General features: G+C 36.2%; 2 protein-coding genes across 2 annotated transcripts; both read right to left on the bottom strand.

The window, feature by feature from the left end:
* Positions 1–4,448: 4,448 nt before the first annotated feature.
* On the bottom strand, positions 4,449–15,690 carry LOC107594028 (zinc finger protein 740). The gene is made up of 7 exons (XM_016283956.1): positions 15,277–15,690; positions 13,564–13,761; positions 12,955–13,089; positions 12,712–12,841; positions 12,501–12,619; positions 10,738–10,757; positions 4,449–4,701 (listed from the first exon to the last, which is right to left on the bottom strand). Exons 1-7 carry the CDS (start codon positions 15,412–15,414, stop codon positions 4,449–4,451), a joined length of 993 nt encoding a protein of 330 aa, XP_016139442.1. The 5' UTR covers positions 15,415–15,690.
* Positions 15,599–23,899, bottom strand: LOC107594027 (cysteine sulfinic acid decarboxylase). The gene is given in 14 exon segments (XM_016283955.1): positions 15,599–15,739; positions 17,313–17,364; positions 17,747–17,946; positions 19,486–19,567; positions 19,645–19,709; positions 19,851–19,967; positions 20,960–21,014; positions 21,098–21,177; positions 21,271–21,493; positions 22,484–22,574; positions 22,734–22,860; positions 22,962–23,092; positions 23,745–23,811; positions 23,813–23,899. Coding segments are annotated over 14 exon segments (1,518 nt in total).
* Between the last annotated feature and the right edge of the window lie 519 nt (positions 23,900–24,418).

Raw genomic sequence — 24,418 nt, 5'->3', positions numbered from 1 at the left:
GGGATTGTATTATATTATAATAACTTATTATAATTCATATGTATTAAGTGGTTATTTCTACCAGTTACCATATTCGGCACCATAATGGCTCGTCTAATGATCTACAGCAAATTAAAGAGAGCTTTAGACATAACCAGACATAAAGCAAATATTTGGAATGAATGACTTTTCTTCTTTCTGTTCCATCAGATGCCATTTTTATTCTTTCCACCAACCACCAAACCATCTAGAGCAAATTTAATATTACCAAGTAAATATTTAATGCCTTCAATGCCTGTTTCTCTGTAGAAATGGAATCATAAGTGGAAAAAAAGACATTCATAATAAATGAGTTTACTTCTTAAAAACTGTGATATTTTAGTATTACTAATATACTATTATAGTTTATGTTAATATTTTGAATTAGATTTTATTTTTATATTTTCTGTTTTCATTTTCATTTTAGTAATTTGGTGGTGTGTTTTTTGTCATTTGAATTAGTTTTTTTTAAATATGTCTATATAGCTGTTATGAGGTTTTACATTTTAGTTTTAGATAATTATAAAGTTTGAATTATTTTAGTACTTCAACAAAAAAAGAGAAATGTTGTGTTGGCAAATAGCTGGAATAAAATATGTTTATTTTTTTGTTACATTTTATTTTATTTCAGGTGGTTTATTATTTTATTTCAAGTATTAAAGATGTTTTTAATGGTTTTAGTTATATTTTTTAGTTAATGATAATAATAATCCTGCTTTAAACTGTGCTACATTAGACACCAATTCTATTCCTTCAGGCAAACAACAAAACACGTTCGATTAACTCAAGTGAGGATAAAAGATTATCAAGCAAATACTTAATAACTAATATTTTGTAATAGAAATGGTATCAAAAGATGACTAAATATGAAAAAGAAAATGGGTATTTAAAATCAATTCAATGGTGAATAAATGTACTTTCAAGCACCATATCAGATTTTTTAAAAAGGTTTTTAAGATGTCTTAAGATTCAAAATCTTTTTTGTTGTTGTTGAAAAAGTCACATTTTAATAGTTGTACTATACGTCTATCTCTCACAGCCTCGTTTTCATTCACAAAAATAAATAAATATGGCTTCTATCCTGACTAAGACCCATTCTCCTGATTTGTACCGCAGAAGCTGGAATGGAAACTGATCTTCAGCGGTTACAAAAGTTCACCGTCATGTGAGATATGCAGTTGTAATGAGAGACAGGTTTAGGACAGGACTTGTTTAGGCCAGTCTGCCTCCATAACAAACAGCTGCAGATGGAGAACTTCCTTGGCCCTGGTCCAGCACATCTCCTCAACCCTCTATCCCTCTCTATCTTCCTCTTTAATAATGCTTTGGCATCCATATGAAAGTAGTTGGGAAAGTTTCCTTTGTCTCGGCTGATATCCTAAAGCGTGCTTTTTTAAGGAATGAAACATGACGTTGGCCCCTGGGCGCCCCACCTTCCCAGAGGGAGTTCCCTAACCCCGTCTCCGAGAGGCTCGCGGGCGCTGACGTCTTATCTCCAAAGCATGAGAGCCTTCAGCTCCAAATTTATTTGACCAATTGAGTTAAGTAGCTCTTTCATTATGAGGTCATTCATTATGATTCATTAGCGGATGGGTAAGAGTTGCAGATAAAACCTCAGCGTCTCGCTCATCTGTGTGTTATGAAGTGTACAACATGCTCCCATTGAATAAAGGAAAGTGCTGTGGGACAGTGGAACAAGGTTTTAAAGATATTATCACCCGCAATAAAGGAAAAAGAGCAAAGGGTAATCAAGAGTCTGTGTGCGCTGCTTGAAAGGACAGGTACAAGGGTCTTTGTGTTAATAGTAAACTAACTTTAAAGGTAAAGTGTGCCTTTTTTGAGCAGAGACAGCTATAAGTAAGCCAGTGGTGTGCTGAATTTCCCGAAAAGGGCAAACGCTGCAACTCTGTGGTGCTGTAAAAACATTGCTCTGTTTGTTTGAGCTGAGGAGGCCTGAAATACCTGGAAAAAGCTATCCATTAGCATTCTGCATTTCAATGGCAAATGCAATTCCATTTAGCAGATAATAATAATAATAAAAGCAATTATTGCAAAGGTGGGCCCACACAGAATTCTTAAGAGATACATTAATGACACACAATGCGGCAACATATTTCATACTGATAAAAGTCATAATAATCTTTCAGAGTAATTCATTTGGGAATTTGACTAAAGTAGTTGCGCTGTATTTTTTTGATTCACCAAAACAATTAGCCCATAAGATCCCTTCATTCTGGAATCAGACTAAACTGGTTGCCTTGTATGTTTTTGATTCACCAAAAAAAAAAAAGCGTCTCAAAAGAGTCAGTTAATCCGGAATTGGACTACACTGATCGTGCTGTATGTTTTTGATTCACTAAAAATAACTGGCACATATGAGTTATTGTTTTAGGAGTTGGACTATACACTGGCTTCGCTGAATGTTTCTGATTCGGTAAAAGAACCAGCTCATTAGAGTTATTCTTCTGGTGTCAGGCTACACTGGTCACGGTGAATGTTTTTGATTCACTAATAAAGAGCTGGCACATAAGAGTCATTCCTTCGGAATTAGAAATCAGACTACACTGCATGATGTGTTTCAAGCTAACGTCTTTTAGATGTTTTGTGCATTATTTAGTCTCTTTCTGCAGAAAAATTAACGAGTGAGAACCGGTTTGCGGTTCGCAATTTTTATGTTGCTTGCAAACACAAAATCTATTATATATATTTACAGTTGCCACATGTCATTTTGATTATTATTATTTCATCTATTCTATGAAATTCAGACAATTTGAAATTCAGACATAAAATTCAGTCTGTTTTAAGATTCAAAAGAGTTCAAATACTCTTTGAGGCCACTTTATGATTATCTGGGCGATGAGAGACCTGTTTGCAACAGTAATTATTTTTAGTGCAGAAATGACATGTACCTTGACCATATGCTAATACACCTGAAAAAAAGTGCATTGCCCCCAGGAACAATATGTTCCCTCAGATGGTCCTGTTTATGACCTGAAGCAATCACTATATTGATGCAGCTTATTTGAATAGCAGGTTCTTAACCCTTTGTGGAATATGAGAGGTAAGTCAAGGTTACGAAAGATGATAGATGTATCTGCATAGATAGCAAAAGGGCAGGTGTTGAGATAAGACTTCTGTATGATCCCAGCAAGGCAGAAATTAGGTCAAATTTGACCCCCATTTTCCGTCTACGCCCCACTAACATGCCTGACGCTCATGCAGCCTTTCATCTGGATATTCCAGCAGGGCAACCGATGAATGCCTTTCATCGACTAATTACAGTGGCATGGCTGTAAAAAGGCAAAAAGGTAATTTATATTAATTATAGAGGAATGAGCATAATAGACTGAAACAGCACGGCTTGACACGCTGTACAAAACACGCAGTAAAATTGTCAGAGGCATGTGGACTAAAGGCCTGTAATTGATAGATGCTGTTTGTGTGTGTGTTGTAGCGAACGGGTGCAGCAGTCGATAAATTATCATCATCTGCAAGCTTACAGTCTGCATGTCACCGAATGAGTATTCCAGACTCGCGCTTTTTCATGAAAATCTGCACGCTTATTGCAATCAGAGTCATTTTCTATTTTCAGGTGAAGGGGAGGGCGACACAAAAGCGTCAGTGTTTCGTATTAATCATGCATGCAGCTCAGGGCCGAAGCTGAGCAAACAGCTCGCCAGCGATAAATGTAGGTAAATTATGGCGTGCTCTCGGAACAGGCAAATTTAGACAGGCCAAATTCATCAAAAGGCCATAGAAAATGACTGGGAATAGAGGACGGGTAATGCACGAATGTATTCGCAACCAGGCCTAGATAAGAGCGCTGCGTGCTCGCCATCGCCACGCTCCCCAGGCTCAAGCGTTCGCTAACGGAAACGCCCCCATACGGCCTGATGTGTTTTATGGCGCCTCTCGCCCTCACAGGGCCTGTTTATGGATTCCCGTCGAATAGAAAATCATTTCACCTTGGAGGCAGAGACGGCCAAAATCAACAGCAATGCCACAGCTTTTGCTGATCCAGTAGTATTTCAACAAGCTATTCTATGTGGTGTAAAAATAACATCTTCTTTGCTGTAAGTTATCTGTCTCTTGAAATCATCAGAAGCTGTCAATTTTGCAGATACGTGAAAAATCCTTCAGATAAATCTGGTATCCCGTGCATTAAAAGTCCAATCCTGTTCGTATTCATTTCATAACTGCACAATATTTATTCAAGAGCACATTAAGCGTTTCAAACGTGCCATTCGGAAAGGCTGATGTTATTCCTCTGGCTGGATCGGCGGGTAAGAGTACACCCTATTTTCATATCACATGACGGAGAGTTTAAAAACACATAAATTCAAGCGAAGGCACGCTACATTTATCAGCCAGGCAGTTGGATATGTCCACAAGCCTGTTTAGACATTTCTATTTTCGATTCGCCTGCGCCATTAGTCACTGAATTTGGACGTGGTCCGCCGTTGAAAACGGGGGCCGTCGATCTGAGCTGGAGATGTTTGCGGCGTATAAGCTGCAGCCTGTTGACATTTTAAGAGAGGAGGCCCTTCTTTCCCTTCCCTGTGATTTAGAACGAGACTCAAATCCCAGAAGAGTCCGTCCTGGTTACATCTGCACACGCACATGCGTTTGCACACAAACTGGCTCTTTGAGCCGCTCACGTCCATGTGTGTGAGAACATCTGGTCTGCACCCTTGCAGCAACGTGAAAAGGCCCACAGGTCATTGTTCCACACACTCCGACATGTTTCGCTCTCATTTTTATGTCATATCGTATAAAGAAGCGTTTGAGGTTTGCACTTGACAAGCCATTTCAAATGGGCCGAATGTGTATAATGAGTGTCGTGAACTGAAATAATCATGACAGAGGCTGTGATTAAGATAGTGATGTAATTGTAGAGTGAGACGCGGCCGTAATTCACTTTTGTTGTAGACACTCAATGTCACACAGCATTGGTAGCAATTAAGCTTTATGACGTTTTTGTTTCGCGCTTTCGTTCGCGTCTTTCTCTTGTGGTCGTGTTTGGTCTTGTTCCACTTGAGTTTTCACAGCTTACCGCTTACAAAACACTTTGATTTTTGGCCATTATGGGTTTCAGGAATTAATCTTTGGGTAACCAAAGCAAAATTTGTGCATGCTTTAGCGCTAAGTGCTCAGCTTTTCCCCTCCCTTCTTCCATCTTTCCATCTCTCTCACTCTCATGTATACTTTCTTTCCCCCCTCACCCTAGTGGATTCCCCATCTGCACCACAGCACCCGTTAACAGACGCTAGCCTGACAGATTTACCGCCACCATCCCACCATTGGCTGCCAGCGTGACAGAGTTGATTTAATGCTCGTTTCTGATTGGTCCATGAGCGACAGGCAAATTTATGGCCGTGCTGTGATTCGACGCTGGCTGTCTTTGATGTGAGTTACCGCTCTGTTGCTTATGGGACACAGAAACAGTGTCAGGTTTCAATCGTAAAACCCTCTCCCCAAGGGAAGGAGCAGGGAGTGCTCGACATTCCTGACGTCATGAGAGCAAGAGGAGGAGAGAAAGAGAAAGAGAAAGAGAGAGAGAGAGAGAGAGAGAGCGAATGATTTGTAGCTGCAGTCATTTTCACTCACACAGGCCTGCTGCAGTTTCTTTGTGGAATGTGTTCACATCCAACTCTCCAACTCCAAAATAATATCCTGTTTCAACACCAGACACTCAAAGAAAACATCTCATATGCGAGGCAAAAATGCGGACAATCTGACTAGTCGATTCATCTCAATCAACACACATCAGAAATGTAAACACGACTGTCACCGCCGTATCCCATTTCTTTTGGGCTGATGTTTGGTTACGATAAATTTGTGGTTATTCTCATGGTTAAATCCTCACAGTGTGATTTTCTGATAAATGAGGCATTTAGTCAAAAAGTTGCATTCTCAATTTTTCCTGTTTTGCATAATTATGGCAGTAAACTACAACTTTAGTATTTTTTTTTTTTGAAGAAAATATTTTACCTCTACGATGCTAGGGTGGTTTCCAGGGCGTTGCTATGTAGTTTCAAAGTGTATTAAGTGATGAAAATTCTGTCATTATTTTGTGGAACACAAAAGAATATATTTCAATAAGATGATATGTCTTACTGTATTTTAGTCAATACAATGGAAGTCAATGGGGACCCCATTGACATTCATTGTTTTGACAAAAACAGTTGAAACATTATTAAAAATATTTTCTTTTGCGTTCCACAGAATAAAGAAAGTCATACGGGTAAGTAAATGATGACAGAGTAATAATTTTCAAGATATCTATTACTTTGAAGGGTTTCTCAACATTGTTTTAGGTGGTAGTTGATTTTTCAACAGTTTATCTTTCACCAGGCACATTTTATATGCCTGGTCCATTAGAAATATAAAAGCACACCTCTCCTCAACAAGCCACATTATTTGAGGCATTACGAATAGTGCCTTCCTGAAGAGCATGACATTATCAATATCAAGGTCATGGGTTTGATTCCTGTGGAATGCATGAATTGGAAAAAAAAATGCATAGCTTAAATGCAGCATAACTTGCTTTGGATAAAAGCATCTGCCAAATGCATAAATGCAAATGCTGAATAATTTGCACAGTGAAGTAAAACATGCAAGTATGAGCAATAGTGATGCTTTACCAAACACATCCAATGCACATTACACAGTGTTAAATTATACTGGATTGAAATAATACTGCTGAAGAAGCAGTAAACACATCTTACATGTTTAAATTGGCTTCTGCACTGCAACATATTGTTTCCATGAGGTTCTTTTACTATCAAAACTGGCAATGAACGACCTCTCGACATGTTTCAACTTCCTTTACCTCTTCTGAAACAACATTCACAGTGATTCCCATTAAACTCCAAGACAATTCACTCAATACACCATAAAAAATGAACATGTGCGGTTAACAGCTTAAAGGGATAGTTCACCCAAAAATGAAAATTCACCCTCATGTCGTTCCAAACCTTTATAAATGACTTTTTTTCTGTGAAGCACAAAAAAAGTGTATTTTTTGTTGTTGCTAATGCAATAAAAGTCAATGGACTCCAGTGTTCTTTAAAATACCTTCTTTTGTCTTGTTTTAACTTGTGAAGCACAAATAAAAATTGTTTTGAGAAATGTCTCATGCGATGAAAGTCAATGGGCTCCAATGTAACTTAGACCTCATTGTTCTTCAAAATGTCTTTTGTCTTCTTTTAACTTCCTTTCTTTTGTGAAGCATGAAAAATATATGTTTTGGGAAAGGTTTCCTTGATTTTTTTTTTTTTTTTTGAATGAAAAGTCAATGGGTTCCAATGTTGTTTGTGCCCAATGTTCTTCAAAATATCTTCTTTTGTGAATACAGGTTTGGTATAACATGAAGGCTCAGTAAATGATGAGAGAATTTTCATTTTATCCCTTTAAGATGCCATTTCACTATCATCTAACTCTCTAGATGTAGTAAGATGTGTCCTTTCAATTAGTTTTATTGCAGTTATTAACCTCATGCAACACACTTTCCATTTACATTCGACAGGAAATTCAGCCCTTTTTTGTACTCAAGCTTTAACTTGCTTATAATTCCATATATAATGGTGAAAGTATATTTCTTCTGATATAATTGTTAAAAACCATGAGAAAGGATCAGGTGTCAGTTCCTAAAGACAAATAGCAGCCTGCAATTAGTTCACTGTCACATAAATCTTCACTCGATCTCTTTATCTGCGTGCACATCTACGTGTGTGTATTTGCGCGAGGGTGTGCCTTGCCCGCAAACTCGTACTCCTTTGAAAGATGAGAATGCGTCGCGTTATCCCTTAAAATTTCCTTGAAATTATCAAAAGCAGCTCCCCGGCCATTTATTTCCCCATCCACCATTATTCCTCACAGATATTCGCGTCGCATGACCGTACGGCTTTAGTCTTAAGGCATCATAAGGATGTCTGCTCATATCAGAAACGGCTTTTAACCATAGTCCCCCTCCTGCTGCCCCTGAGATTAGCGAGGATGTATATGACTCATATCTCTTCAAAGCACTTGAAACTGTCTGGTATAAATCAATGTATCATAAAGCTGATCAATAGCAGCGCACTGCCAAAGTCACTTTGGCCTACTGTCTATCTGTACTCTCATCTCCCTAAACTCTTCCCCCTCGTCCATCTATCCCCTTTATCTGTGCATCAGTCGCATGGCTGATGCACAGAAGATCAGCGGCGGTGTGTCACCCTCAGATTCCATATTTTCAAATAGTTGTATCTTGTCCTATGTAATATTGTCCTACCATAACAAACCATACATCAATGGAAAGCTTATTTATTCAGCTTTCAGATGATGTATAAGTCTCAATTTTTAAAAAAACTGACCCTTTTTTGGTTTTGTGGTCGAGGGTCACATTTGTGAAATTTACTAGCAATTTCTGAGTGAAAACACCAAATCAGTGTATATGTTTGAAGTTGAAGTTAAGTTCTCATAACCTGCATTGAGGCCCTTAGAAGGTTCCTGTGGCCTATATCAATGGAAAGCTTATTTATTCAGCTTTCAGATGATGTATAAGTCTCAATTTTAAAAAAAAACTGACCCTTTTTTGGTTTTGTGGTCGAGGGTCACATTTGTGAAATTTACTAGCAATTTCTGAGTGAAAACACCAAATCAGTGTATATGTTTGAAGTTGAAGTTAAGTTCTCATAACCTGCATTGAGGCCCTTGGAAGGTTCCTGTGGCCTAGACTATATCATCAACGGACCCTTGACTCAAAAAGGGCCACCACTGCCCGAGTCGGGCCCGTGGGCTTCCACAGGGAGGCCCGAAGCAGCGATGGTGGGTCCCAACAAGTGCAGATTGATGGGGTAGCGTGGGGCCAGTGTATGTTAATGTATCTGTCGAGGCGAAATGTGCTTCGGCGTGAGAGTGATTTTAACGCTCTCGGCAGGACGCCGAGGCATTCGTCCTGTCATCAGGAATGTGGATGACTCTCTCGAGAGATAAATCTTGACAATGAGGCGCTGGTCAACTGAGCCGGTCCCAGCACTTTGGGTTTCCCTCATAAAACAGTTGAAGGGGTTTGACAAAGGAATCTTCAAACACAACAGCAATGTCAAGAGGAAATGGATGCAGTTTTGCACATGTATTGTTTTAATTAGCAGCATGGTCATGATGATTAAGCATTTTTCATTAATAGGTCTTGCATTTTGTCACAATCAATGACTTATTTAATTAGTTAGTCATTAGTTACTTTTCAAAAGTTTGTAGACAGTTATATTTTTGAAAGAAGTCTCTTATGCTCACCAAGGCTGCATTTATTTGATCCAAAACATAGTCATAACAATAATAAAATAATATTACAATACAATAATATAAAATAACATTACAGTAAAAAGAAATAATATTACAATTTAAAATATCCACTTTAATATATTTTAAAATGTAATTTACTCCTGTGATGCAAAGCTGAATTTTCAGCATCATTACTCCAGTCTTCAGTGTCACATGATCCTTCAGAAATCATTTTAATATGCTGATTTGCTGCGTTTAATAATACGTTTAATATTATTATAAATGTTGAAAAACGGTTAATATTTTTGTGGAAACCATGAGACATTATTTTCAGGATTCTTTGGTTTATAGACAGTTAAAAAGAACAGCATTTGTTTAAATTTAAAATAAAATAATTTAAAATTGAAATATTTTGTTACATTATAAATGTCCTTACTGTCACTTAAATCAGTTGAATGCATCCTTACTAAAAAAATGTTTAAAAAACGCTCTTATCCCAAACTTTTGAATGGCGGTGATAACAGGTTCAATCACAGTTATATGAAATTATATATATATAAAATTTCCAACTGTGGTGTAACCTGGTTAGATCCTAACTAATGCTAAACTGTGGCCCCTCATGGCAGCTTTTGATGGCATTCTGATGTTGATAAAGCAGAAAACACAAGAGATGCCATATCTGTGTGATTTCTTTCCCTTCATTAAACCCAAAAGCAGTCAGAGAATAACATGAGGGTATCATTTATCATTTCTCAACTTCCTGTTTGCTCTGTGTGAGGGCTGCAAAAGTGCTGAAAGGAAACTAATTGTGCCGTTGCACATAAAAGTGAAATTTCCACATGAATATGCATGAACTATTTGGACAGAAAAGTAGGCCAAAGAATGTGTTGTGAATTCCCCGGTCTGCCATCAGCAATCGGTGACAGTCATTCTTTTTGTGAACACATGGCAAAAAAAAAAAAAAGTCAAGCTGGTTAATTAATCTTCATCAGTTCCAAGTAAGGCTGTATTTTGTTCTAACTCACTTGTTTTTGTATCTTCCATTAAAAAAACTACTAAAAAGTCAGAAAAATGTATAAAAGTGGTAATTTCTATGACATAATCAAAAAATATATTTAAAAAAAGTAATTATATATCAGACATTTATATATCACATTTTCTTTGCCATGACGGCCATGTTTAAGTTCAAAATTAGTTGTAACTTGTAAATAAATTAAAACGTTTAATAATGAAAACATTAAATTGATTCAAAGTGACATTAAAATGTCACAAAAGATTTCGATTTCAAATAAATGTTCTCTTGAACTATCAATTCATTAAAGAATTCTGAAAAAAAAGTATCACCATTTCCACAAAAATATTAAGCACATTTACCACAACTGTATTCAACATTGATAATAATAATAAATGTTTCATTAGCAGCAAATCAGCATATTTGAATGACTTCTAAGTAACCGGTCAGTTCTGGAAAAGTTCTGTGTGATAGAAGACTGAGTTAGCCTCTTTTTTTTTATTTTTTTTTTTTCACAAGAGAAGACATGCGGTTTAAATGAATTGGTTCTTTTGGACATGCTTTAAATGAACTGATTCACTGATTCCCAGTGAATCAGTGAATCAATTTCCCAAAAGCCCCTGCATGCCATTTAAAGCGTTTTGTTGAAACTATGGTTTTATTGTTTGGTAATCACTATGTTTTCGAGTATATGAATTACATTGTGTATTTGATGTAAAAATGCACCATTATTAATGTTAATGTTCAAGGCTGCATTTATTTGATCAGAAATACAGTTCAACAGTAGTACTGTGAAATATAACTACAATTTGCAATCACTGTTTTCTATTTGAATATTAATTATTTAAAAATGTAATTTATTCCTGTGATGGTAAAGCTATATTTTCAGCAGCCATTACTTCAGTCAGTGTCACATGACCCTTCAGAAATCATTCTGATATGCTGTTTTGGTGCTCAAGAAACATTTCTTATTATCAATGTTTAGAAAAACGGCTTAATATTTTTGTGGAAACTGATCCTTTTTTTCCAGGATTCTTTGATGAATAGAAATCATTCATCAAAGAATCATTTATTCGAAATAATTTTTTTTGGTAATATTATAAATGTTTTTACTGTCAGTTCTGATCAAATTAGTGCATACTTGTTGAATAAAACGTATTATATTTCTTCCTTTTTTTTAATCTTGCAGACCAAATCAGACTCAGATCATGATTTTTGCCAGCTAAATTGTCCTCTACCAGCTTGAAAACAATATTATATCAAGTTTTCTGGCATAATTCAGGCATACGCACTCATAAAAGTATATGCATTAAGATTTGGTTAATAATCTGCTATCACAATGATAAAAGCAAAATCAACATGAAATGTCAACATGAAAGCAAAACTTACCATAGTTACTTTCTTAATACACATTTCTAGTCTTATTGTGCACAATTTATTAGTAATCAGTGTTATAGTCAGTTATTCAAAATAAAAAAATATTTTAATATTTAGATGATGGACAGTTTTAAGATATTGTTTTAACTATTTTAACTCTTAAAGGGGTCATATGATGCTGCTAAAAAAACATTATTTTGTGTATTTGCTGTAATGAAATGTGTTTATGCGGTTTAAGGTTCAAAAAACACATTACTTTCCTGTACATTATTGTTTCTCCTCTATGCCCCGCCTTTCTGAAACGCGTCGATTTTTACAAAGCTCATATGTGGGGGCGTGTTAGAACGAGCCGTTTTAGGTAGGCGTGGCTGACTCTTAACTTTTATAAAGAATATCTCTTTGGATTTGAGACTTTAGTCTTTGCAACTTTACAGATCTTCTTTATGCACCAAGAGCTTGTAACACTCCAAAGAGAAAGGAAAAATTGAAATCGCATCATATGACCCCTTTAACTTTCCTGATTCTTTAGCTAGCATCACCAAGCTCTTATTTTTCAACTCCTCCCCTTCAACTACTTCACTTCATTCTAACAAAATAACCATTTTTAATGATGAAACTGATTCCTGATGGATACAATGAAGCTTTTGCTCCTTACATATCCTGTTTCACTTTTTGTGAATTTGTCATATCACAAACATATAAAGCCCCTGTTATGTTGTCAGACTCTAAAAAGTACTGTAATACTATCATAAAGACATACATTTATGCACGTAATGGGCAAAGAGCAAGGTCCCTGTGAATACAACTGCCCATGTTTGTCATGTCTCACCTGTTGGCAGCGGTCACACTGATAAGGCTTCTCACCGCTGTGAACACGCTTATGTCTTTCCAGGTGGTAGCGCTGAATAAACCTCATGTCACACATATCACACCCGAATGGCTTTTCCCCTAAAACACACACAGATGTAGACATATTTACTTCATGCATCTCTTTGTATGAATCGTAAGATGACGTGTGAGCAGAAAGGCTTATGGCGTACCCGTATGGGTGAGAATGTGCCGTTTGAGGTGGTAGCTACTGCGGAAAGCACTGTAGCAGTGCTCACATATGAAATTCTTCTGCACTTGAGAGCTGAGTGAGTTATCGTCATTAACGTCAGGAATCTCCACCTTCACGTCACATACAAAAGAAAAGAGCATTTGGTCAGAATACGAGTGAAGTGTGTAAATGTGATAAACAGGCAAAATCACAGAGCAATACTGCAGACAGACTGAACGCATGCCTGGGGTTTTTCTCTCATTTTGGTGGGAAGTCCAGACTTCCTGTTCTTCTTCTTTGGCTGCATGTTCTGGCTGGCTCGCATGTCTTTTTCATCCAAGAGCCTTGAAGAGTGAAACTCTCCGTCCTTGCGAATGAGCTGTACAAAAACAGAGTATATAAAAGTCACCGAATTTAATGCAAATGATTTTATAACATATGACGTTAATCAATTCAGAAGTATTTCAAAAAATATATATATCCAGCCACTAGACTTTAAATATACACTACTGTTCAAAAGTTTGGGGTCAGCAAAATTTTTGAAAATGTTTCTGAAAGAAGACTCTGACCAAGTTTTTGCGAATAAACTCTTCATATATATACACAACTTTTTGAATGGTAGTGTATATTTATGCATTTGGTAGTTTTTATCCAAACAAAGCAATTCAAATTGCATTCAAAACACATATTTTACCATTTCATACATTCCCTGGGAATTGAACCCATGACCTTAGTATTAGCTACAGGATTCTATGGAAGACTTTCAAAATTGAAATGAATAGTTCACCTCAAAAATTAATTCCAGACCAATATGACTTTCTTTCCCAACACAATTCATGTCTTTTTCCCTTACCAGTGGTGGGCAGCTGACTCCTGAGGGAAGCACCATGTGGCCGTGCTGGCTGTGGGTGTCCTGGTTGTGATTGTGGCTGTGATTGTTTTCTCTCTGTCCCTGGCCCAGATGAGAGCCCATCTTCTTATGGCTGGGCATGGAGCCGGCCTGCATGAGTGCCATACTGGACAGCACCGCTTCACAGCCGAGCAACCCAGCCTGTGTAGAAATACAACCATAAACATACACATCTGTTCAAAAACAAACTTCCCAAGTCACTAATCTGATGGGTTGGAAATTTAGCTTGAAATCGGACAAATGTGACCCAGTTACCACTTTCACGATCTGTCAAATTAATTCAGAGGCCATTGTTATTCAGTTATGTCAAGAACATGCCATGGGCATTTTACCATGAAATAATAATAAAATATATATATATGTGACCCTGGACCACAAAACCGGTCTTAAGTCGCTTGGGTATATTTGTAGCAATAGCCAAAAATACATTGCATGGGTCAAAATTATTGATTTTTCTTTTATGCCAAAAATCATTAGGATATTAATTAAAGATCATGTTCCATGAAGATATTTTGTAAATTTCCTACTGTAAATATATTCAAACTTAATTTTTGATTAGTAACATGCATTGCTAAGGACTTCATTTGGACAACTTTAAAGGCGATTTTCTCAATATTTAGATTTTTTTCGCACCCTCAGATTCCAGATTTTCAAAATGGTTGTATCTTGGCCAAATAGTGTCCTATCATAACCATACATCAATGGAAAGCTTATTTATTCAGTGAAAAATGAATCCTTATGACTGGTTTTGTGATCCAGGTTCACATATATATATATAAATTAAAATAAATAAATAATATTATTATTAACAACATTATCATCTTAATGCAAATAATAATATAATTATAAGCAATGTCATCTTAATGATCCTTAAAACACGTAGTTATACAAATAATAATAATAACAATAATACTGACTGTTATATGAACCTGTTTAATCATGTCATATATTGTGCCGTTATTAACACTGTCTTACTGATCCTAAAATACATAATTCATATAAATATTTTTATTAACATTGTCATAATGATAAAATACACAATTTATATTATTAGTAGTAGTAGTAGTAATTATAAATTATGCAAAATTGTTATTATTAAAACTATTATTAATATTTTTCCATAAATTATGTATTTTAGGATCATTGAGACAAAAATTGTCAAATTAAATAATTTTTACATTATTGTCTCAGTGGCCCAAAAATACACAATTTATGCAAAAATAATAATACATCATCTTTCCCCACAACTTACAGTACCGTATTATTCACAAAGGTCATTCTCATTATTGCAATACAGTAATTTGTCAGTGTAATGCTGTAAAATAAAATCTATAATCAGGTAAAGATATAATTTGTGAAATGTGCTTAATCGTAATTCAAATGTTTTTAAAAATCCCAAATGGCCCTTAAACGGCTTAACTTCATGCAAAATATAATTTTGGGAGAAATATGTCCCAGATACGTTCTTTTGTGAGATCCACCCCATTACTTGTAAACAATTCTCTGTACGTTTTGTGTCAAGTCACGCTGTGGAAGTGAATTACAAAGAGTTAATACACAGAAACGCCAAGCAAAAGGAAAATGAAGGCCTTCTTTTTCAAACAAATGTGGACAAATGCTGAAAATGCAAATGAAGAAGAGAAAAAAAACACTGACCCATTTCATGTGATCTCGCACTGAGCTGTTGGAAAGGTGTGACATCGCAGTGGTGAGAGTGTGTGTGTGTGTGTTGGGGTACAGAGAGCTTCGCTCAGGGCAGGGAGAGTGTTTAGAGACCACACAAGCCCCAACCATCAGGGGCCCAAGCCTAGAAATAGAAGGGGGGGGGGGGATATAAAGCCAGGATAATATCCATCTCTGTCTATGATGTTAATACACATCTAGCCCACCACTAACAGAAGTTGTCAACCGTGGACAAATCATGGCTTTTATTCACTAGAATCAGACATTTTCCATGTCTGCATTGCCAAGCTTTTGTTTATGCAGGCTTATAGGGCTGTGTTTTTAAGCCATAAGAGTTTGGCTTCAGATTGGCGTCAAGAGTCCCTAAATGACATCTGGAAACAAACCAGGTCAAAACTGAAACTGAGTGGAGTGGATTCTCATTGGTTCTGTCAAACTGAAATGGTAGGAATACATCCGAGCATTTATGCCCTGTTGATTTTGGATTTGGTTGGTCGGATTCTGGGACTCACTGGAATAAAAAACAGATTTATTTCAACCACCCTCTTTCCTTCCATCGCTTATTCCTGTGCATTAGTCCGACTAACTCACCCTCAAAGATCCAGATAAACACAACTATAAATCATGAATGAACAAAATGAGGCACGGAAGCCACTGGACAATGAAAGAAAATTAACATAGTATGATCACAATGACAAATAGATCGAGGTGAGTGGGTGAATATTGTATATTGTGATTTCCATTCGTTCGGCTCGTGAGGGGATTTGGCAACCGGCAGGGTCCTGGAGGTTAAATTAATTCCAGGAGATAGAAAATAAAATTGCATCAGTCTTATCACATGGCAAACAGATTGCAATCTACAGCAAATCAAGCCAAAGAAAACAAACTTTACAAGAACAACTCAATTGCGTCTATGTAATACACTCTATTATAACTCATTTAGCCTGTAATTATAAGTAATAAATCAAACTTCTTTGCGGTTTGGTGTGCTTATTAGAAACCATGAGATATATGCATGCAAATTAAAGCAAGTATTAACCCGCTCAGACCCAATGACTGTTACAATGGCCATCACTTTTATTTATTTATTTATTTAGTTAGTTAGTGACGTCTTAGTAAATATATTAATGCCGTGGCACAAGACATAATTGCACAGATTCATATGACTTTCTAAAAAATTCGAAACGCTGCGAGCCTGAACCACAAATGTGTTTACACACACAAAAATAAATGTAGCTTTGCTTGCTCCCAAGAGTGAAATTTATAATAAATAGGCTAATCATTTAAATTGAACTACTATTAACTTTAACACTTGATTTAAAACAAATGTGAAAGCACAATATTGTGATTTCCATTCGTTCGGCTCGTGAGGGGATTTGGCAACCGGCAGGGTCCTGGAGGTTAAATTAATTCCAGGAGATAGAAAATAAAATTGCATCAGTCTTATCACATGGCAAACAGATTGCAATCTACAGCAAATCAAGCCAAAGAAAACAAACTTTACAAGAACAACTCAATTGCGTCTATGTAATACACTCTATTATAACTCATTTAGCCTGTAATTATAAGTAATAAATCAAACCTCTTTGCGGTTTGGTGTGCTTATTAGAAACCATGAGATATATGCATGCAAATTAAAGCAAGTATTAACCCGCTCAGACCCAATGACTGTTACAATGGCCATCACTTTTATTTATTTATTTAGTTAGTTAGTTAGTGACGTCTTAGTAAATATATTAATGCCGTGGCACAAGACATAATTGCACAGATTCATATGACTTTCTAAAAAATTCGAAACGCTGCGAGCCTGAACCACAAATGTGTTTACACATACAAAAATAAATGTAGCTTTGCTTGCTCCCAAGAGTGAAATTTATAATAGGCTAATCATTTAAATTGAACTACTATTAACTTTAACACTTGATTTAAAACAAATGTGAAAGCACAGAAATGTAGCATAGTAAACATAAGTATACTACTTCAGGTTTGTATACAGTGCAACACTGTACCTTACAGACCAACTTGAAATTGTCTCTTTTCTCCATTTCTTCATCTAAATACCTAGTGCAGACATAAATAATAGATTATTAAAATAAATAAGTATAATACTGTAATACAGTAACGGTATATTAAGGTTTAAAATATTAAGCACCAAACTGTGCTCAGCACTGACAATAATAATAACTGTTTCGTGGAAATCAGCATATCAAAATGATATCTGAAGGAAGACTGGAATAATGATGCTGAATATGCAGCTTTGCATCACAGAAATAAATTACATTTTAGAATATGTTCAAACAGAAAACAGTTATTTAAAATCTAATAATATACTGCAATGCATTTAGTGATACAAGTCAATAGTGTTTAACAAAATGCAACATTAAAAAGATTGATAGTATATTAATCAACAACAACAACAACATCTAAAAGATGCATCAAATACCTTGAAAGGGCAAAGGCCTTCTCCACTCGCTCTGAAAGACCATGTGTTCCTATTGCCTTCCACATTAACCACAGCTTCAAACAATCCACCTTGCGGCCACACTGGATGGACTTGTCTCCCGTGTCTAGACTTGTATCGTAGAACTTGTCTTGCTGGAATAAGTAGGTTGCCTTAGCACTGTGACAGTCCATTAACAGATTCTACAGATTGAGATGGGGGAGATAAAATTAGGAGCAGCGAGTTGCACTTGTGGGCAAGTCAATATAATACGTTCACTTGACTAATAAGCAAAAACATTGCATGAACTGACTTGCACGGGGTTAGAAGTAAAAGAAAAGATAGATGGATTGCTACATTCCATAAGCATTCATACCGTGGTGTCTCTGAACAAAACCACAGAGCACTGCAATCCCGCTAGAAGCATTTTGTGAGGGTTCCAAGTCACAGAGTTTGCTCTGAGTGTAAAAAAAAAAACATTAAATGATATAGTCAAACATGGGCTACTCCTCTAACCAGATCACAGTGTTCAAACCTTTCTATTCCTGCAACCAGATGTTTATGTTTTTTGGAAAACAGCACGCTTCCTCCCCATGCGGCCTGTAAAAAAGAGAGATCCAGATTGTAACAGTTAGAAACGGGTGAAATTCTGCAAACAACTGTATACTTTTAAAGTGGGGGCCACATGCATATAGATGTGTTGCACAATGCTGTTACATAAGGTAAACGTGGTGTACTTACGTCAACGTGCATCCACATGCCATTTCTTTCGCTTATTTCAGCTATGCGGTTCAAAGGATCAAAGGCTCCCTGCACTGTGGTACCCGCTGTGGCATTAACGAAAAACGGGACAGCATCCTAAAGGAGAGACAGAGACAATGGCCAAAACACCATTAACTTTTGGCCCTTGGATATTTCATGCAAAAAAAAGTGATTTATCACCCTTATGTCTTTTCAAACCTGTATGACCTTTTATTTCCATAGAACACAAAAGGAGATGTTTTGTCTAATGTTCACGCTGCTCTTTTCCATACATGAAAGCAGACAATCAGATGTCTTTAGAACACTTTCTGGCTATTATCCGCTTTGTCCAAAAAAACAGCTTGAACATTCTGCAAAATACTTCCTTTTGTGTTCCATGAAAGGAAGAGATTCAAATGCATTTGGAATGAGATAATAAATCATAATTTTTAAGTGAACTAAGTTCTCACTTATACAAACTTCTTTAAATTTACCATATTAGCTCATTATAAAATGATATACACTACCATTCAAAAATGAATCAGGGGTCTGCAAGAATGCCTTGAATTGATCAAAAATGAAAGTTAATATTTATAATGTTTTACAACTTTACTTTCTATTAATCCTGAAAAAATGTATCATGGTTTCCACAAAAATATTAATCAGCACAACTGTTTTCAGCATGAGTGATTTCTGAAGCATCATGTGACACTGAAATTTCAGCTTCGCATCACATGAATAAACATTTTAGTATATTAAAATAGAAAAAAATATTTTTAATTATAATAATATTTCACAATATTACGTAATATTTTTACTGTTTTTATTAAATAAAAGCAGCAGTGGCGAGCATAAAAGACTATTTTCCCCCCAAAAAATCATCTTACTCATATAATTTATTCACTTGACTAATAAGCAAAAACATTGCATGAACTGACTTGCACGGGGTTAGAAGTAAAAGAAAAGATAGATGGATTGCTACATTCCATAAGCATTCATACCGTGGTGTCTCTGAACAAAACCACAGAGCACTGCAATCCCGCTAGAAGCATTTTGTGAGGGTTCCAAGTCACAGAGTTTGCTCTGAGTGTAAAAAAAAAAACATTAAATGATATAGTCAAACATGGGCTACTCCTCTAACCAGATCACAGTGTTCAAACCTTTCTATTCCTGCAACCAGATGTTTATGTTTTTTGGAAAACAGCACGCTTCCTCCCCATGCGGCCTGTAAAAAAGAGAGATCCAGATTGTAACAGTTAGAAACGGGTGAAATTCTGCAAACAACTGTATACTTTTAAAGTGGGGGCCACATGCATATAGATGTGTTGCACAATGCTGTTACATAAGGTAAACGTGGTGTACTTACGTCAACGTGCATCCACATGCCATTTCTTTCGCTTATTTCAGCTATGCGGTTCAAAGGATCAAAGGCTCCCTGCACTGTGGTACCCGCTGTGGCATTAACGAAAAACGGGACAGCATCCTAAAGGAGAGACAGAGACAATGGCCAAAACACCATTAACTTTTGGCCCTTGGATATTTCATGCAAAAAAAAGTGATTTATCACCCTTATGTCTTTTCAAACCTGTATGACCTTTTATTTCCATAGACCACAAAAGGAGATGTTTTGTCTAATGTTCACGCTGCTCTTTTCCATACATGAAAGCAGACAATCAGATGTCTTTAGAACACTTTCTGGCTATTATCCGCTTTGTCCAAAAAAACAGCTTGAACATTCTGCAAAATACTTCCTTTTGTGTTCCATGAAAGGAAGAGATTCAAATGCATTTGGAATGAGATAATAAATCATAATTTTTAAGTGAACTAAGTTCTCACTTATACAAACTTCTTTAAATTTACCATATTAGCTCATTATAAAATGATATACACTACCATTCAAAAATGAATCAGGGGTCTGCAAGGATGCCTTGAATTGATCAAAAATGAAAGTTAATATTTATAATGTTTTACAACTTTACTTTCTATTAATCCTGAAAAAATGTATCATGGTTTCCACAAAAATATTAATCAGCACAACTGTTTTCAGCATGAGTGATTTCTGAAGCATCATGTGACACTGAAATTTCAGCTTCGCATCACATGAATAAACATTTTAGTATATTGATGCCTTGAATTGATCAAAAATGAAAGTTAATATTTATAATGTTTTACAACTTTACTTTCTATTAATCCTGAAAAAATGTATCATGGTTTCCACAAAAATATTAATCAGCACAACTGTTTTCAGCATGAGTGATTTCTGAAGCATCATGTGACACTGAAATTTCAGCTTCGCATCACATGAATAAACATTTTAGTATATTAAAATAGAAAAAAATATTTTTAATTATAATAATATTTCACAATATTACGTAATATTTTTACTGTTTTTATTAAATAAAAGCAGCAGTGGCGAGCATAAAAGACTATTTTCCCCCCAAAAAATCATCTTACTCATATAATTTAAATATTTACTTGTGATTTTGCCTGCACGATTTTCACCTCCAGGTCCTCTGGTCTCATGCTGCCGCTGTAGGAGAACAAAAAAACATTTTAAACAATTTAAAGTGAAACACTGGTTTTCCAAAATGTGTTAGAGATAAGTTCCTGTACCTCTCATCCACCTGTACAATGAAAACATTGTCCGTTCCGATACCAAGGAAAGCAGCTGCTTTTTTCATTGAGTAATGACTCTAAAAAAAAAAATGTATGGTACCGTTTTAATAATACTGCATTATACGCTCTTTTAAATCTAAGATTAGAACAAGTAGCTCTCGTCTTTTTGCCTGTTGTGATGTAAATATAGCCATCCGTGGTGTGGCCCACAAGCCTTGTGTCTTCACTTGAGGGAAGGCCCAGTACCGTGCGATGTTCATGGCATACATGTTGGACATTGAACCCCCTGGACAAAATATCCCATCTCCTTCTGACCAGCCAACCAGAGAGCGAAGCTTACAGAGCACTTCCTCCTCCATCAGGACAAACACCGGAGCCACTTCATAGGTGTATCTGTAAAAACTTCACACTGAGTATGTTGCAGATGGATCAGTCATGATGTGTGCATGTATTTATAGTATTTATTAAAGGAATAGATTTGGGGAACATATTGGAGAAATTTAGCTACATCACTTGCTCACCAGTAGATCCTCTGCAGTGAATGGGTGCCATCAGAAAGAAAGTCCAAACAGCTGAAAGGTAATTCACATGATTCCAGTCTATCAATTATCTTCTTGTGAAGCGAAAAGCTGCATGTTTGTTATTGATGTAATGATGGATTTGTTTCTTGCAAACATGCCGCTTTTCACTACACAAGACATTCATTGATAGACTGGATTCTTGTGATGTTTTTATCAGCTGTTTGGACTCTCATTCTGACGGCACCCATTCACTGCAGAGGATCCACTGGTGAGCAAGTGATGTAATGCTAAATTTCTCCAAATCTGTTCTGATGAAGAAACAAACTGATCTACATCTTTGATAGCCTGAAGGTGAGTACATTTTTAGAATTTTTTTTTTTTTAGAATTGTTTTATTTTTATATTTTCTGTTTTCATCTGTAGCAATTTCATCTTTTATTTTTTCAAATTTATATAGTGCATGTAATTTTTCAAAAACATTTTTAGTTTTAGTTAACGATAACAACACTCTTTGCATTATCTAAAAATGTCAGATCCTAATTTCATCAATTTCTAATCAACAGTTTTTAGATCGTCGATATGAAACCAGTGGCTCCATGCTGTTATCAAACGGTGTCATCTGATAGCTTCAAGTGCTCTGATAAGTTACTTATTACTATGACAACAGAGTTTAATGGAACACTTCAGCAACAGTGTAACAGCTTACAATTTACTCAAAAGTTTAACACTTTTGAACCCCTCAGTTAATAAAACGCCATACGGACCCTTTTACAGCACCCATCTGAGAACCTTAAGGCACATTCACTGTAACACATTAACATGAACAACTGAAAATGTCTATGTGGAAGTTCATTCACACATACTGGCTGGTGTTGAGGGTTTCAGTGAGGAGCCGTCCTGTCAGTGCATGGTAGTCCATGCCAGCAAACAGCTGATTGAAGAACCGAGGATGACCTGTGAACGAGAAAAGGCTCTGGACCAGGATGTAACCACATATTCAAGATTTAGGAGGAACAAATGTAATAATTTCAGAATAAAACACTGAAAAAAACATATAGGACATCCGCTAATATGAATAATTTGTGGGATTCGATCCCAGCACATGCAACATACAGGTTTTAACACTGTATCTGGCCACATCTCGAACCCTCTGCAGTAACTGCTTGTGAGATTCTCCATGCTCTCTGAGATCAAGGTCCAGAAGAGCTCTCAGCTGATCGGGATCTTTCCACTCACACACCTGTGAACGGAAAGACATGCAGTTGATCTCCCGAGATACAAGATAAGATAGGAAGATGCAGAAGTTGTTAAATGGGATGATAAATTCTTGAAAGACTTAACCTTCTCCTTCAAGTCAGTTCCTTTGTGAAGTATCTCCTCCATAATCACATTGAAAGCCTCAGTAAGGAACAGCTTGCCATCTGACTCATACATGTCTGATTCTTCCAGGTGGACATGGCCATTCATATATTCTGTGAGATACATATAAAAGTATGCATGTTACTAAATAAGCAAAAACAGCTAAAGCAATATGATAAAATAAACCAATGTTCAATCAATTATTCATTTTAATTTATTAACCACAGAAACTACTCCACATGATATAGGACTAAAACACTATGCAAAAAAACGCAGTTATGCAACACTACTGTTTTTATTGTTTCATTTTGTTCCCTATTGTTTTGCATTTTGTTTTTATGTTTTTTTTTTAAGTATAGAGCAAAACAAGTTTATATAGGCTACTACAAATTTTTTTTAATTCTGTAAAACATGACGAAATATACTGAAATACTACGAAAAACCTCAAATTTCTTGCTTTTGTTTAATGTTTTTTTTTTAACTTTATTTAGCATCCAAGATGAAAGAGCTGAGAGTTTCAATTCCTGCAACGTATGCAATAGTTTTTATACGATGCATCATTCATCGACCACTCGAAATATTGCCATTCCCAACCCTGTATACCTGCAGTTTTGTCCTGCATCTATAAGGCGAAACTTTTGCACGCGCACAGTTCTCGTAGTTACAGTATTACACGATCAGACTGAAATGCACGATTTAGTAAAAACTATTAAATTAGTGCATTTAAGGGAACTACATGCGTGCAATCAAAAACAAACTTCTCACCTTTAGATGAGCTCATTGTGATTTTTTATGTCCTTTCTGTACTCAGCACATGAAACTCTACTGTATCTGATGTGTTAAGGATGCCTCGAGACCCTCAGTGGTTCATTGCAAGACCCAGCCTTCATATACGTAGATGCACACGCCCGATTCGTCATTCAAGTGACATCCTATAATTGGATTAGGGTGATATGGGTGTCAACAAAAAAATCAATCTTTAACTTAAAAAGCTTTCTGAAGACCCAAGTGATATGAGGCTCTCAGCTGCATGCAACTGTGAAGTACATATTTGATTAACATCATTTCCAGCATTTTATTTTCTTAAAATGCTGAGAATATCTTACCATTGGATGGTTTTATTTGCAGGGTCCTGCATCTTAGTTGATAAGGGGGCAGGTATATTTACTGTGCTAAAACTGACTCACACACAAGCAACCAGTAAAAATGATCCATACAACAACTTTAAATGTTATATAATGACACACACACACACACACACACACGATAATTTAGGTAATGCATGCTGCAAAACAGGGGTACAACGTTCAACATCTTCCAAACTCAGCAGCGTTGTTCTAAGTTCACATTAGACTGTTAGAGTTTGCTGATGAAAGAAAGATATATCCTTCCACGTATGTTTGTTAGATTGCACAATCATCCCTTACACCAACCCCCCC

Source organism: Sinocyclocheilus grahami, unplaced genomic scaffold (genome assembly GCF_001515645.1).
Source record: "Sinocyclocheilus grahami isolate Dianchi unplaced genomic scaffold, SAMN03320097.WGS_v1.1 scaffold178.1, whole genome shotgun sequence".
In the NCBI taxonomy this organism is placed as follows: domain Eukaryota; kingdom Metazoa; phylum Chordata; class Actinopteri; order Cypriniformes; family Cyprinidae; genus Sinocyclocheilus; species Sinocyclocheilus grahami.
The sequence above is the reverse complement of the archived record's forward strand: the minus strand, read 5'-3'. Positions and strand labels throughout refer to the sequence as shown.